Source organism: Leptosomus discolor, chromosome 5 (genome assembly GCF_034619465.1).
Source record: "Leptosomus discolor isolate bLepDis1 chromosome 5, bLepDis1.hap2, whole genome shotgun sequence".
NCBI lineage: Eukaryota > Metazoa > Chordata > Aves > Leptosomiformes > Leptosomidae > Leptosomus > Leptosomus discolor.
The window spans coordinates 30923312-30938306 of record NC_141395.1 but is presented as its reverse complement, the minus strand read 5'-3'; the positions used below and the strand labels follow the sequence as shown (position 1 = coordinate 30938306).

The 14995-nt window shown below is 38.9% G+C and overlaps 1 protein-coding gene across 1 annotated transcript; it reads right to left on the bottom strand.

The window, feature by feature from the left end:
* Positions 1-5052: 5052 nt before the first annotated feature.
* KCTD18 (potassium channel tetramerization domain containing 18) lies at positions 5053-12419 on the bottom strand. The gene is made up of 6 exons (XM_009958246.1): positions 12263-12419; positions 10817-11028; positions 9708-9901; positions 8460-8554; positions 7917-8019; positions 5053-5581 (listed from the first exon to the last, which is right to left on the bottom strand). Exons 1-6 carry the CDS (start codon positions 12417-12419, stop codon positions 5053-5055), a joined length of 1290 nt encoding a protein of 429 aa, XP_009956548.1.
* Positions 12420-14995: the final 2576 nt, after the last annotated feature.

Sequence of the window (14995 nt, the reverse complement as noted above, 5' to 3'; positions counted from 1 at the left end):
ACCACCTTGCGCTCTTCAGTACCAGCTAACCTTTGATGTACTGGAGGCTCACTATGTGACAGACCCAGGACCCACAGGTGAGAGATGGCATTTCTCTTCAGACAGTGACGGAAACACGTGTTCTTTGAGAGATGCAGGTGTGGATTTGGTTGGGCTGGGGAGTGGGCTGGTTCTGAGAATGCTACTGTCTTAGCACACCAAGCGTGGTTTAGTATTGCAGTACATGTTTTAATTGCATTACATGCTCTGAAGTACAGCTGTGTCAGAACAGGATCTCTTCATCTTTCATTTTTTGGGCCTCTGTATGCTTGGAATTGTATCTGCCAGTTTTTACTGTTCACAATACTTGTAAGTAATCAGATGGTCTTGGACCCATCTTCAACAGAACTCTCTGTATCTTATAATTACAGAGCTAGCGACGTGCAATGCTCCTTTTAATGTAAGGGATTTGTACAGGGGTCAGTGAAGGAATGAAGAGCAGGACAAGGCTTGACTTTTAGGCCAGCCAGTCTTTTTTTAAAACGGCACCCTCAATTTGCAAAGCAAATACAGCAGTTTGGATCACTCAAACAAAAACATGGAATTCCCACTGCACTTTGTACACTCTTTCAAAAGTGGGAACACACCTTGAGGGGCAGTATTTTAAAGCAGGTTGAATCTGTTTTTCTGTGTAAGATTAAACTCAGAGTAAGGGCAGAACTCAGCAAAATAAAGGACCAAATATGTAGTTGGAAAACTAAAAGGAGAAGGTAACGTAACAGAGCCAAGCAATTTGGAAAACTTAACATTAGTTAGGCATCGAAAAAAAAGTTAAAAAAATCACTTGATGTGTTTGAAAATGTCGCTCTGAAAGAGAAGCTATTAATTCTGGAAGGGAAACACTGTTCTTGTAGTGCTTTCTTGGACCCTGTTTTTGTAGGGGAACAGCTGGTCTGAGCTTGTATGGATGGCAGTTCTTATTGTGAGTCTGTTTCCCCATGTAGCGACTGGGCTGCATCAAGATTTTAAAAATCAGCTACATCCTTCCTGCTCATATATTTGTGACTACAGCAGAGGCACTATGGGCCCTGGCCAGAGGTCTGAAGTTCCAGTACTGCTGCCAATTACCCCTGTGAGGATATAACAGAAATTTGCCAGAAATTTGAGACAATACAGCTATTTCATTATGGCAAACTACTAAAACAAACTGTACTAAAATGTTCATGTATGTTGTACCAGAGACTAGGACGAGTGAGAAGATGCATATATAGGAAAGGGGGAACTTCGAAACGGGCCAGATCTGTAAGAAGAGATATCCAAAAAGCTCAGAAAGCAGCAGAGGTCTGTAGCATCAGCCTTACCTGTTTCTACTGCATAACATCTGTTATTAAAAGCTGTTGCCCAAAATGCATTTAGATTTTCTGGGGCTTTATTACCACAGAGTATTTACAGGGTTTTAGTTCTAACCACACTTTGACTATGTAACTGCAGCAGAGGCACAGAGAGCTTCCCTCACAAGTTTCTGATGGCATAAGTAGCCTCCTGTTTTATTCCTGAGAATTTGTCCTTCGTGGATTGGGAAGAACTAAGTAGATGGAATCTGCTTACTCCTGGGTAATGTTAGTATTTCTTTTTAGCCATTATAAGATTTGAACTACATAATGTTTATTATCTAAGCAATTTAATGTAGGCCAGTTTAAAAGAGTACTTTTCTGCTCTGGAAGAGCTGGTAGGGAAATAACTGGAACCATTTGAAAGAAAAAAAGAGGCAGCTTTGGTATTTCCATGGCTCTTCAGCTAAAAACAAGCCTGATGAAAACTCAGTCCCTGAGGATCAGTGGTAACATGTGCCTATCACATGAAACAATGTCTGCTTGCTTACATCAAGTACAAAGGAGTTCTCCGTACTCAGAAGCAAACAGATAGAATTACATCTGGTTGAATCATATCTTGGGGATAATAGGCCCTCCGCATCACAAGACCACGTGTAATCACAGAGGAGTAATTTTCTAGAAATTTAACTTGGAGTCATATTTTTCTTGTCTCTTTAACACATATGATGCCATATCAGTGATGGTTTGGAAAGACAGTAGTGTGAGAACTAAACAACTGGAAAATTGACAGCATTTGTGAGAAAAAAATGTAATGTGTCAAACTACACTGGTGATACAAATGTCAGTGTTTAGAGTGCAGCCGTTACACTCTAGTAACCATTAGATTACTAAATTGGAGTAACTTTCTGAACATGGTCTTTTCTGAATATGACTTCATCTATAATGAATTGTGATTTTACAAAGATTCAGAGTAAACCACTGTCACACCACTTGAAAATTGCATCTAATCCCAACTATAGAACTGCTGCTCACCTTTAGCAGTTTCCCCAGTCAGACTGTCCGGTATGTACATACAGTGTATCAGAGTTTATCAGTGCAAGTGCAGTTCCAGCTGGTACTTCGTTAGTTGAGTTAGACAAGTGAAATGTTAAGAAACATTGAGACTTCTAAGAAACCTGGGAACATACAGTTTTGAGGAAGTTTCAACCTGCAGGAAACTCAGACTTGCAGAATTTCTGGTCCTTGTTCCAGGCCTCAAAACCACAGTCTGTTAGCCAGGTTCAGGGATGACTTGTCCTTGGACTGGCAAATTTCATTTATTTTCAGCTACTGGCCTCCCAGAGAGAAGATGAAATTCTATTTTATTTCCACATTTTAAAAGGCTTTGGGTAGATAAGGGCAAAGCTATTTCTACAGTGAAAGTCACCATGAAGGTTAGTGCTATTCAGCTATCGTAAAACTGTTTAATATCAAGCCCTCAGTTAAGAGAAACTTAGCAAAATGCACAGGTATAAAAAACCACGCCGAAAGTGCCTACTCAGATAAGGTAAAAGGCCATGTTTGCACCTCATCAAATTAAAAATAAATAAATAAAATCACGTCCCTCAAAAATAATTAATCTTTCTCTACCTCCCACCACAGACACTTTCCTGTTTCATCTATGAAATTCAAGGGAGTTTTTTTGTTGGTTTTTTTTCTTTTTCCCCTTTTAACCACAAGCCAGTATGACTAGGACAAAGAGAAGACTCATTAAAGCTACTGTAATGCAAATGACACAAATGTTACTTGAAAAATGCTGTGCTACCAGATAATTAAAACACTGAGCTAGTGCATACTCAGAAGTCCTGTAGGATTATTCTCAAAGCTTTTTTCTTGTACACATGCAAAATTCCATACTTTTTCTGAGCTTCAGTGTGATGTTGGACTCTATGATCTTAAGGATCTTTTCCAACCTAAATGATTCTATGTTTATAGAAGCCTTCTAAATTCATCAAAAGTTGACGAGGACAGAAATCTGGTTTAGGGAGTACTGCAAAGTTTTAAAGGTGCATGGTAAAGTGTTCAGCTATTCAATAAACAGTGAAGTAGAAGTCACAGAAAAGTATTAAAAACTGCCTTTCATTCAGATTATTACGAAAAATAAATTTCATAACTTTAGTGTCAGTGATGAATTGCATGCTCAAAGAATAGGAGATTACATTATGTTAGCATCTTCCCATAATTTTTGCCTTGTCCTTTCTTCAGTGAAACATTTTTATTGGGATAGGAAAAGTCTTGGGATTGTTGCTCTAGATTTAAGAAAAACCACTAGCGTAAAGATTCTAAAGGTAAGCTGGTCTTCAATTTATACACCAATAACAGAAATTAAAGTACTGCACACCTTTACAGGGAGGGACTATTGTTCATAGCAAAGTGTCTCCTTAAAAATATTTTAGTACATGAAACTGTGGTTTTCACTTGTGCAAACAATGTTTCAAATCCCTGTGGTTAGAAGAAAAGCCTGGAAATGTGATCGCTACTAACTGATCTAGAAAATAAAACATTTAAAGAAGGCTTCTGCAATTCTAATAGTCTCAGGAATTTTAAGAATGTTGTATTTTGGCAATGTGATAGGACTTCTCCATGTTTAGGGTCAGCTGTATTTACTGTGCTGGAAAAGCAAAAGCAGTAGCAAAACAGAAAAACCCAGCACACAGCTGTAAGCAACCAAGAGCACAAAAGCCAGGTTTAATTTGCTGATGTAAACAACTAAAAGGGCTTTTTAAAAACAGTGAGGCAAATCCAGCTTTCCTCTGCTGACAGAAACGTACAGCAGCTCTTCAGTATTGTTACTCAAAATTTACCTTGGTACAAGGAGGTCTCATCTATCCTCCTCCTATGGGGGAAGGAGGGGCTCTTCTCTTTCTTCAAACCAGGGCACCTCTGTTGTCACTGCTATGCTGCACAGAAGTTGAGCTTGTCCCCTCCTCATTTGAAAGGGCCTGCAGAAGGAAACTGCAGAAGGCCAGCTGTACCTCAGACCTGCGAGGTTCCCTGCAGCTGCAGAAAACTCGCCCCACAGAGGTGTGTGCCTGCAGCAGCCTCACACCTGTGGCAGATCACACCACGTCAGGGAAGCAGTACCTGCACGTCTTGGGCCTTTTTCTCACTGCACACAAGCAAAGGCAGCCCTTTTCTTTGCTGTTAATAACTAAATGGTGACTTCTTTTCAGGAGTACCAGTAAGTGCATTCAACTTCTGGAACCTTCACAGTACTCAGTATGTTGCGTGCTTGTGGCAAGCTTGTATCTAAGAAAAGCTGCTACTTGTTATCTGGTTTTCCCCACTTTAAAGATACAAATTAAGGAAATTACCTCTCATTAATGTTCACTGTAGTTAAAGTTGATGAAGAGGTCTTTTGTGCAGTGCAAGTACTTCCTTTAAAAAGGTCAGTTGTACTAGTACAGCCTGACAGAAATACAGATGTGAGATACCATAACATTACACTGCACGTGCTCTGTATTTGAGGGGGTTTTTTAATACAGTTTTCTTCCTCCCTTCCCAACATCTAAAAAACATTTAGAAATAAAGCAGAAAACACACTTCAGTGCTCACTCAAAACAATTTCTCCCTGTGCTTTTCACAAACTTTTTCATCCTAATTTTCTACGAAATCTTTGAATAAATGACCACATGAGACAATGATCTCTTCTTTGACCGCATGATGCAAAGCTATCCAGTCTATCAGGCCAAGTCAAGCATTATCCATCCACTTTATCATTCTTAAGCTTAGTATTCTCTGCTAATAGAGCTGGTTCGTTTAGTACAACAGATGTAGCAGGAATTTCAACAGCAGCACTGTCCTGTTCACTTGATTTACTGGATACAGAAGAAGATGGCTGAGATGCTGTCACAAGAAAAAGTGGAGTTCGCTTCAGCTTTACTACACGGCTGCTTACGGGCTTCCTAGACACTGCGATCTTGAACGACATTTGACATGGTGGCCCAGTGTCAGCACTCGGCCTTCCACAGGGCACCTGGGAACTGCTGGGCACCGATGCGTGTGTTGGGGGTGCACTTTCAGAAGTTAGTTTGTGCAGTGTCAGACTTTCACTGCTGGGTCGTTTCAGAGTCACTGCAGAACGTGAAGCACTGCAAGCAGCTATCTTCAATGCAGCTGAATTCTTGACTTTGATATGGGTACTCGTTGAGGGGCCTGAGAATCTAATTGGCTTGGGACCTGCTTTACATGGTAGATAGTCTTCCTCCTCAGTAAAGTCAATTAATCGTCTGTAAAACAAAGAACTTCAATTAAAGAAACAAAACTATGAACATAAATTGTTCTTTTTAAAACATTATTAGAAAACAGACATTCTGCGACAGCCATCCACAAATCTGAAGTTCTTTTAGTTTTCACTTGTTACAATAATATAATTTATGGTTCTCAACTGTTCATCGCGGTAATCAGGCTTGGTTTTACATGAATAGCACCACAATCATCTTCTACCTCTGTAAGTAATATTACACGTTAAAAATTGTAAGAAAATATTAAAATGCTACAGATTCCATCAGACACAAAATCCACTAAATACTAGTCTGGTGTGTTTTAGCTACAAAAATGTAAGACCCAACTGCACATAAACACAAAATGTAGAGTTCCACACTATGTAATTTGAGAAAAGAAAGAGATTGATTCTTTCTCACTGCCCTATTTCTTTTCAACACAAATGATTATGGACAATCAATCTAGGATAAAATGTTTTTTTTAAAAAAAAGAACCGATGTAAGAAAGCCTATGGAGTCTCATGGCAACTCTAATTGGTACAAACAGACTGCATTTTTAAAGTATTATATAAATGCTGTTTCTCAGTGTTAGCAAAGAAAAATGGACAAGACACCTAGAAGGTTTTAATTCCTCAAGGAAATAATAAATGATGCCACAGATACCCAGGTCACGCTAAAACAGCAGAACAGGATGTTGGAGAAACCTGAAACTCAACAAAACAAAAGCTAGGCCAGGCCAGGTCAGAGGGATGATCAGTAAATATAAGTCAAAATCATTTTTGGAGAGATGAGGAAAGAGGGCAAAAGAACAGAGACCAAATTAAACTCAGAGAATATTAACAACACATTTAAAAATGTATCAAAACAAAAGCTGTCAAACTGTGGCTTTATTGCTGGCTCCAACGTGGTGTAAAGCTACTAAAACCTGGTAGTAGGAGAAAGAACATGTATGAATGGGATTATATCTAGATTTTGAGCCAACAAAAGCTGTAGTTTTAACTGATGTGATTGTCAGGAATAAAACATTTAGCTGGTGGGTTGGTACTGTAAACAGGCTATGAACTGTGAGACCCACTAAAGAACCACTTAAAAGATACACTACAAAAGCATTGATGTTCTTCCGGGTACTTGCATTTTGGATTTTAAAAATCTGTGAAATGCCACAGGGATTCATACCAAAAGAATAAACAATATCTGAGAGTAATATTTCTTATTATTTCTCTTATAAAACTGGTATATGGTGACACTTCCAACAGAAAGCCTGCAAATAACCTAGTTCTTATAATGAGTCCAGGGAGGTTCTTCTCAGAGCCATAAGGTGAGAACGCATTCTCAACGTCTGCACATCCTAGATCAAAAGAACCACCAAAACAAAAAGGAAAGCTTAAACATTCAAAGATCTGGTGATTTAATAGTAGCAATGAAGTGCTGGTAAAATATCATCAGCAATTACATTCATTTACAATATTTCAAGACAGTATATGGTCTTGCCAGGATCACTGCAGTACCTCAGGAGTTTTAGCTGACACCTGAACATAGTTTTGTGATGGCACAGAAGACAAATCAAAGCAGAGACATGGGAGATAAAACAGGTAGTGGTAGTAGAGGAGCATTCAGGAATATATGTAGGCTGTCTGGCAATCCAGGGATCAAATGATCACAGTCCTTCCTATTTGAGCTGTAAAAAGCAAAGAATGCGGTATCCAAAAAAAAAAAAAAGGGGAGGATGGTGAGACAGGAGTTTTCAGTTTGGATCATTGTGCTGATGTGGCTCCGTGGCTGCTGCTGAAATGAGAGTGTGGCCAGGGACAAGGACTGTCAGCAGGATCCTCTTCTATCTAGCAGCAAAGTGGCTGTAGAGTGTCTTAGATCAACTGTGTAGCTGCACCTGCAAAGGCTGCTTTTAGGTAATGTACTGAGAACACACTCAGAAGTATCATTGTAAAACTGCAAAGAAGAAATTCTAGAAATTCCTTCTAAAAAAGAAGGGCATCTTGCATTGTGAAAATCAATTAACCTTTTACAGTTTCAGTAAATTTCTTTTTTAGCAGTCCACTTAACTAATAACTGCTCTCTAATGACTCCTTCCCATTCTAAAGTGATTTTTAAAGGCTGAAGAATAGAGAAGAGCTTCAGCAGCCTAAAAGTAATTTGTTTCTAGCAAAGTCAGTCCTGCAATTGCAATTAAGCACTCCGATTATAAGACAGTTTATAAAAATGTAAATAGAAAAAACAGAAAACTCAACATCCATAGCTATTCAAAGAACCTGAAATTATTTTTTTAAAAAGAAAAATAAAAAGATTGTGCTTTATTTTAAACCACCTATGCAAATCAGCATACCTTTTATGAACTGGAGGCATATGATGCAAACTGCCTCTCAAAGGGCGTTCTTCAAGAGTCCAACATTCAATCAGCTCCTGAGGCACTCTCCAGTAGCTGACACCTGCATTTTGAAGGGATATTGTATTGATAAGCTGAGAGAACGTAGTCAACGTTATGTGTTTATACACCTGACTAAATGAATGCATGTATTTTATTGTGTAGAATTTCAGCTTTGAAAACTATGCCGACGTGAACGTTGCTCAGAGCCAACGTGCTTCTAGGGCTTCCAGCAGAGTGCCCACCACTAGTAGGCTATCGCCCCTTGCAAGTGGTGGCTCTCACTGCATCTACTCATTCATGTCACCTTGCTGGAACATCTCTAGAGGCTTTTTTTTTTTCTTCTCAAATAGCCAGTACTATGGGATATTTTACAACATGTTGCTTACTGAATGAGTGAAAATGTATGCAGAGTTTTTATTATAGTTAATTGGCAAATATTTTTCTTATTTTCTGTAAAAAAGTAGTACTACTGAAATAGAAGAAAAAAAAGTAATACTCTACCTCTCCCTTCCCAGGCATCGAAAGCATCCATCATCTTTTTCAATTCAGCTACTGAGTAATAGCTCCAGATATATTGGATGTTATTTCCAGCTTCTCTAGAAATATTGTTTTAAAGGTAACAGTTACGTGGTAAATCTAGCTAAATCCTTAAAAATACAACACTGATTAAACGTATCATTCTTTTTACCAAATCCTAACCATAAGGATTTAATAGTAAATGTTTTGTTAAGTAGAAAGGAAAATGTTACTTAAATTTCATTTTTATTTGTGTAAGAGGTTCTAAACAGACATCCTGCTATGGTCTGCATGCCTGTGAACACCTATTGTTAAAAACAGGTACTCATGAAATAGATGTTCATAAAAGAATAATTACAGAATTAATGGTGTAAAATCTGTTCTTCTAAATCTCAATCATTTATTCAAAGGGAAAACACAGTAGGAAGACAGATACCTGACACTATGTGTCCAAATACTCGTGGAATAAATATTAATGTTCCCAGCCTAAATTTAGTAAAATAAGCATCTTAATTATAAAAGATGATGAAACATCAAAAGCTCTATCTTAATCATGTTTCAGAAGGTACACAGTGAAGTACACAGCTGACACTGTACTGTGGGACCAAGAGAAAAACAAATTGCCTACAGGCACTCAGAAGCACAGGTCTACCAATAGCTTACAATGACTGTCATAAAAACACATTAATAGTGCAGTAGAGATGTACATGTCCTTTAAAGAATTAAAACCATTTCCTTTCATCTTCAGTTCTTTTCAGTGTTGAACATTTCTTTCAGCTGTCTTAGAAGACTGCAAAATACAATTCCATTAATCACAACCAACTTTGTGAATATTTCTGAAACTTTTTCTGGATGGAGATTCAATCACTGTATTTAGTGTGAATATTGTCCTAAATTAGGAAGTAATTTTAAATGGTTGAGACATTTTAAAAATAGCAAGTAAAACATAATGAGAACTTACAGCAACTGCATGCTAGCCACCTTTTGTGGACTCCCTCAAATTCTTGTACTACATGATCAGTCTTTATCTTTTTTTTGCTGTTTTTTTTGGATTAATGTGACCATTGTATTAGCCAGCTGTTCTCAAAGCTGGAAAGAATCTGATTCCTTCCACAAATTTATAGTACAATAATGCTATATTATGCTACATATAATAATATTCAGGTATTATTATAATATGTGAGTGCTCATTCTCACTTCATAGTGCTTTCATGTGTTTGAGAGTCATCTTACCTTTTGTAAATGCTTTTACTATGAATTTTTGTTCCTAGCTCCTTATTAATTGCATCAGTCCCATCAGCTCTTGTGGCATACACACCAATAATTTTACTTTCACAGCTTGCTCCAGAAGTGTTGAGATAGTGCAGGACCCAAACTGTAGGCTTGGTACAAACTAAATCGTAAGAATTGCAGAAATCTAACAAAGCCTGCAAAAAACATAAAACACAAAATACAGAATATTAATACGAATACAATATTTTTAGTTGAGTAAGCTTATATTTTTAAGTTTTCTTGACTGTGCTGGTGAGCTCCTTTAAGTAAATCAAGGATGTAGTTTATCTAGAATAATGTGTGCAGTATTTCTTACCTGATGTTACCAGAGAATATTGTAAAATTAGGAGAAATTCATAGAAAGGCAACAGAAATACTTGAAGGCATGTCAAATCCTTAATATGAAGAGAAACTGAAAGGCCTGGAAATGTTTTGTGTTTTTCAAAAGGAAATTAATAAGGGAGAATGTGAAATATATGGAACAATAGCTTACTAAGAGAACACAGATCACAGTCAGGACTAACACAGCCATACTTGGTAATATGAATTCATTTCTAATCAGTTAATTACAATTAGCTTTTAAGTTACAATACTCTAAAATAGAAAAACCATGAGATTTTAAATACTATATTAATTTTCTCCTTTCTTGTTCTAAAAAAATGGCAAAGTACATTCTCTCTTTCAAGTTTTCACGTGAATTTGTAAAACTGAAAAAAAAAAACCGCTGAACATCTTGAAGGGATCAAATCCAATCTCAAGTAAAATTTGAAGCCAAATAGGGAACTAAACAATGTCATTCCTACCATGCAAGTTTTTACAACAGGCTTGTATGTAAAACAGTAAAATTTAAACTGTTGCTGTATTGCAATCATGGGAAAAGCTGATGTCCTTAACTGCTATGACTGCAACATGAACTCTAGGATTTCTTAACCTAAAACTCTGAATTTACTGGTGATTTAACGTGGCGACTAAAAAGTGCTAACTTGCACGTACGGTAGTTTTAGTATCTGCTGCTAATGAATGATGTACATTAGAGAGTACACCTTAAAAAATGTAAGAAATGTCAAGACCTTTTTAAGTTCTATATTTGACCTTAAAGAATACGTCTCCATTTCATTAGCCAAATGGTCAGACAGACTGTATGGATAAGGGATGCCAAAATAATCTGCTTCCTCCTGCAGTGCAATTCGAATTTGTTCATCTTCAGGAATCCGAACTTCTCCATGAAGAAAATCCAAAAGATATTTAAACAAGCTTCCATCTCGATCAATTAGACATGCTCCTGAAAACATAAATAAAATTATTTAAAATACTGCTTCCAGCAAGCAAAGACAGACTTGTCATATTCTACCAAATCATGAAGTAAAGCCTTTATACAAAACTCTGTACTAGTTTCACTTAGGAGGAGTAAGTATACTTGCTCTATTCTTTCAATATATATACTGTTTTGTTTCCCTGGAATATTTGTTATTTGAAGATAAAATTCCTAGTGCAGTAAACACTGCTTTGGAATTTCAGTGAAATCACTAATCTGCATAGGACCATGCCAACATACAACCTCAGTTGTATTGCACTCCACTTAAAATGCTAAAATCTAACTCTAGATGCATTTCTAATTCTAACTGCAGATACACCTTTTATTGCAGAGATTTTTTACAATTTTGGAACTAGACAATTTAAAAGAGTTAGAAGTAGCATCAGCTCCAGTATAAATCTAGCCTAGCCTTCCATGAGTATTTGATCAAGTTTTACAGTAATTTTTGTTTCTTTTTCTCCCCTATGCTTGCTGGGCTGAAGGACCACTACAGAAACTGACCACACCATACACAGCTGTACACAAGAGGCTGTTCACTGCAACTGGAAGGTAGCAGCAAAGCCCTGCCCGTAAAAATGTTAAACATTTCAGATATTTTAAACAGCCAAAACAACAAGGAATCACTATTCTCCACCCATCATATCTTTAAACTGGACGTGCTTTGGCAGGATTTCCAAGTCACAAACAAGTATAAATTTGACTCATGAATAGTTTTATTCAAACTTTTGTATCAAGCCATGGTGGTGAAAAATGAAATCTTTACTGGGTAATTACGTATTCTGAAATGAAGATGAGATTCAAAGCTTATGTAAAGAACAGAGAGAGAGAGAGAGAGAGATGCCTTTGGAGAATACAGGGGGTCGTAAACAGGATCCAAGTTAAACACCAAATACTCTGCCAACTTCAGTTTTACCTATTTTCATATTCATACCGAACTAGTACATTCCAAAGCCACAGTATGCACTGTATGAAGATGTATGTTTGCAAACCTGAGTAGTCTTGTGGAATTCAGATTAATTACTCGTAAGCACGAAGTCATGCATGCATAATTGTTTTACATCCTGGAATTAAAGAAGCCAACTGATGCTCAGCAGATTGGGAAAAGAGACATACTATAAAACACATAAATATATATAAAAGCGTGTATTTGCCACAGAGCTCCCTGATCGGAATGTGATATTTACAGTTTGAATATATTTACCTGATTCATCCACTTTTAGAGGAAAGCGTCCACTAAACATAGAAGCTAGCATTGAATCCTTAAAGCGGCATAAAGACTCACGCCTGGCTGTGTATAAACATCCTCGCACATTGAGTCGTAGAATACCGTGGGCATCTTCAGTCTTGCCCTCTTCCATTGCATTTGCAAATGATGTTAATTACGAGCTATTCAAACCTGTAACAGATACAAACAGAAGTAAATCAAATGCGAGTTAAGACTGAATATATTACATGTAAGACCTAAGCGTTAACTCAGCTCTTAAATGTTTGTTACACGATACTGTAAATCAGCTTTGAAAACAGTTCTGGAGATGTATTAGTGCAAATAGCCAAATATTCTGCTCATTTACTATAAAAAACCCCTGTTAATTTACTTTGCTAGGAAATAGAGACGTTACTCTTTTGAGATAAATGGGTAAGCAGAATCTTGTGGTATGTGTGAGCAGAGCACTGGAAGGACGTTCTGGGAAATCTTGAGTATAGTTCACTCAAAATGCAGTAATTTTGTATAACACCTTGGCTTCTTTAAAATCGGATCTTTAATTAGGGCTGCTTTAACTAGTTGTTGAAGCTGTCATGTCATTAATGCCACATTGCCAATAAATAGTCTTACTTGTGCCTGCCTTGAGCTCCCTGCTGGAGGGGGCCCCTGTCTGGGCAGAAAAAAATTGGCCTAAGAAGCAGAAGAAAATCTTCAAAAGGTTGGTTGGGTTTGGGTTTTTTTTTTTTTAAGAGCATGTCCTTTGAGGGGTACTAACTCCCACTACGCGCCTTTCGCCTGGGCAACTGCTATTGTTTCACCAAAACTAACTGATGAACTCGGGAGCCCGCTGGGCAGCCGCCCCCACAGCAGGCCGGGGCACTCCCTCCCTTTCGCGGGGCGCTGCTTCGTCAAAAAATGGGGAAGCCCACCCCCGCCCCTCGGGAGCCAGCCGGGGAAGGCGGCTCGGCTGCCCACCCGGGGCCGCCCACGGGCAGGAGTACCGCAGCGGGGCGGGGGCGGCCGCCGCCGCCATGCCGCGTTACCTGCGCCGCCGCCTCCCACAGCAGGGCCGCCGCGCCGCGGCTGGAGCGGGCAGGGCCGCCTGCGGGGCCGTCTCGGCTCCACAAAATGGCGGCTGGGCGGCAGGAAGGGCCGGGCCGGAGCCGAGCGAGAGGAGAAGAGGGAGAGGAAGAGGAGAGGGGCAGCTCGTGTGCCCGTGGTGCTACTTCCCTCTTCGGGGCACCGCCGGGCTTCCCGCCCTGCGGGTGTGGTGGGTCAGCCGGATGCAGACGCTGCCCCTGCGTCCCCAGCTTTGCCCGGAGGGGGTCCTTCAGACACGGCTTTGGTGCCGGCGTCTTCTGAAGGGAGGCTGACCCACGAAAACTCCGCTACTCTGTAAGGCAGAAACCTTTCCTGATAATCTTTTTTCCTTTTAATTACAAGTAAACGTTTACTCAAAGTGGGTTTGATTCAGTTGCTTCTTCTGTAGGCTCAATAATTAATGTCGCAGCTTGAGCTATTGCTATACCTGCAATGTCCCATTTCACTGCAGGGCGGTCTCGGAGCCTTTCTGGTCAGCCCGGGCCGGGGCAGTGGCTGGCCCAAGGTGGAAGCCCGAGCGATGGGCGCCGGTTTCTCCTGCAGCTGCACATCCCGAGTCGCAGCACCGAGACAGGTGCTTTCGCCAGGTGATGTGATGCTGGTACGTGCACCGAGTCTGAAGATGGACAGGCCTACATTGGTTAAATTGGGGGCAAAGGCAGAAAAAGCTGGCCTCAGCCAGTGTTTCCTGGCCTACTTTGACGTGACTGCTTGTCCCTTTGAGCAAACCAACTCGCTAGCTTCTGTGCCAGCAGCAGTTGTTGCATTTTAGCTAATATATAAGAATGCAGGCATCATAGCTTTTAATTTGCTTTCCTCTTGCTTGCATGTGAAATACAGGGGTTTTCTCTGCTTCAGACTTGTCTGCGTTTTTTAGAGCAAACTGTTAATGCATTAAAATAGCATGAATGAATGCAGGGAAGGTGCTTCATCCTCATCGAGCTATTTCACAAAGACTTGCAGAAAAGTGTCCTATTAAAAGGAATTATTTATGTCTGATGTATAGTTGCTCACCAATATGCATGCATAAACAATGGAAAGGTGAAAAAGTTAGATTCTCATTATGCTTTTGTCTCAGCATCTTTATGAAAAATTTCCATACGTACGAAAAATGGTTCTAAGATGCAGCCACAGCCATATGTTAAAAAAAAAAGTTTTTATGTCTAGTTCCCACTTACCTTTGTAAGCAAAACAAGAATAACTTATTTTTTGCTATAACATATAGTAAGAACCTATCCCTATAGATACAACTGCCAAATAACTAGTAGTTGTGTGCAGAAGTTAACAGGGCCAAACTCTAGGATTCAGCAAACCTCAAGTTATAAGCAGATTATATGTTCAGAAAATATACTAAGAATTAACTAAATCCCAAATGCTAACAATATCTTTTAATTACTGTCTGAATTACAGTAACAATCCAGTTATTTAACTGTACACTGCACATATAAGTAATGTGCCCATATTATATTTAAATAGTTTCTCTGTATTTACCTTAGCAAATCAGTTGTATGCGTAATTCCTATTGATTTTCATCTTGTATCATCCTGGTTTTTTACTCACCATTTCCCTTTGGAGGTGTTTTATTACCATATTTAAGGTATTTAAAGCTGCAGGTTTGCTTGCTAAAGG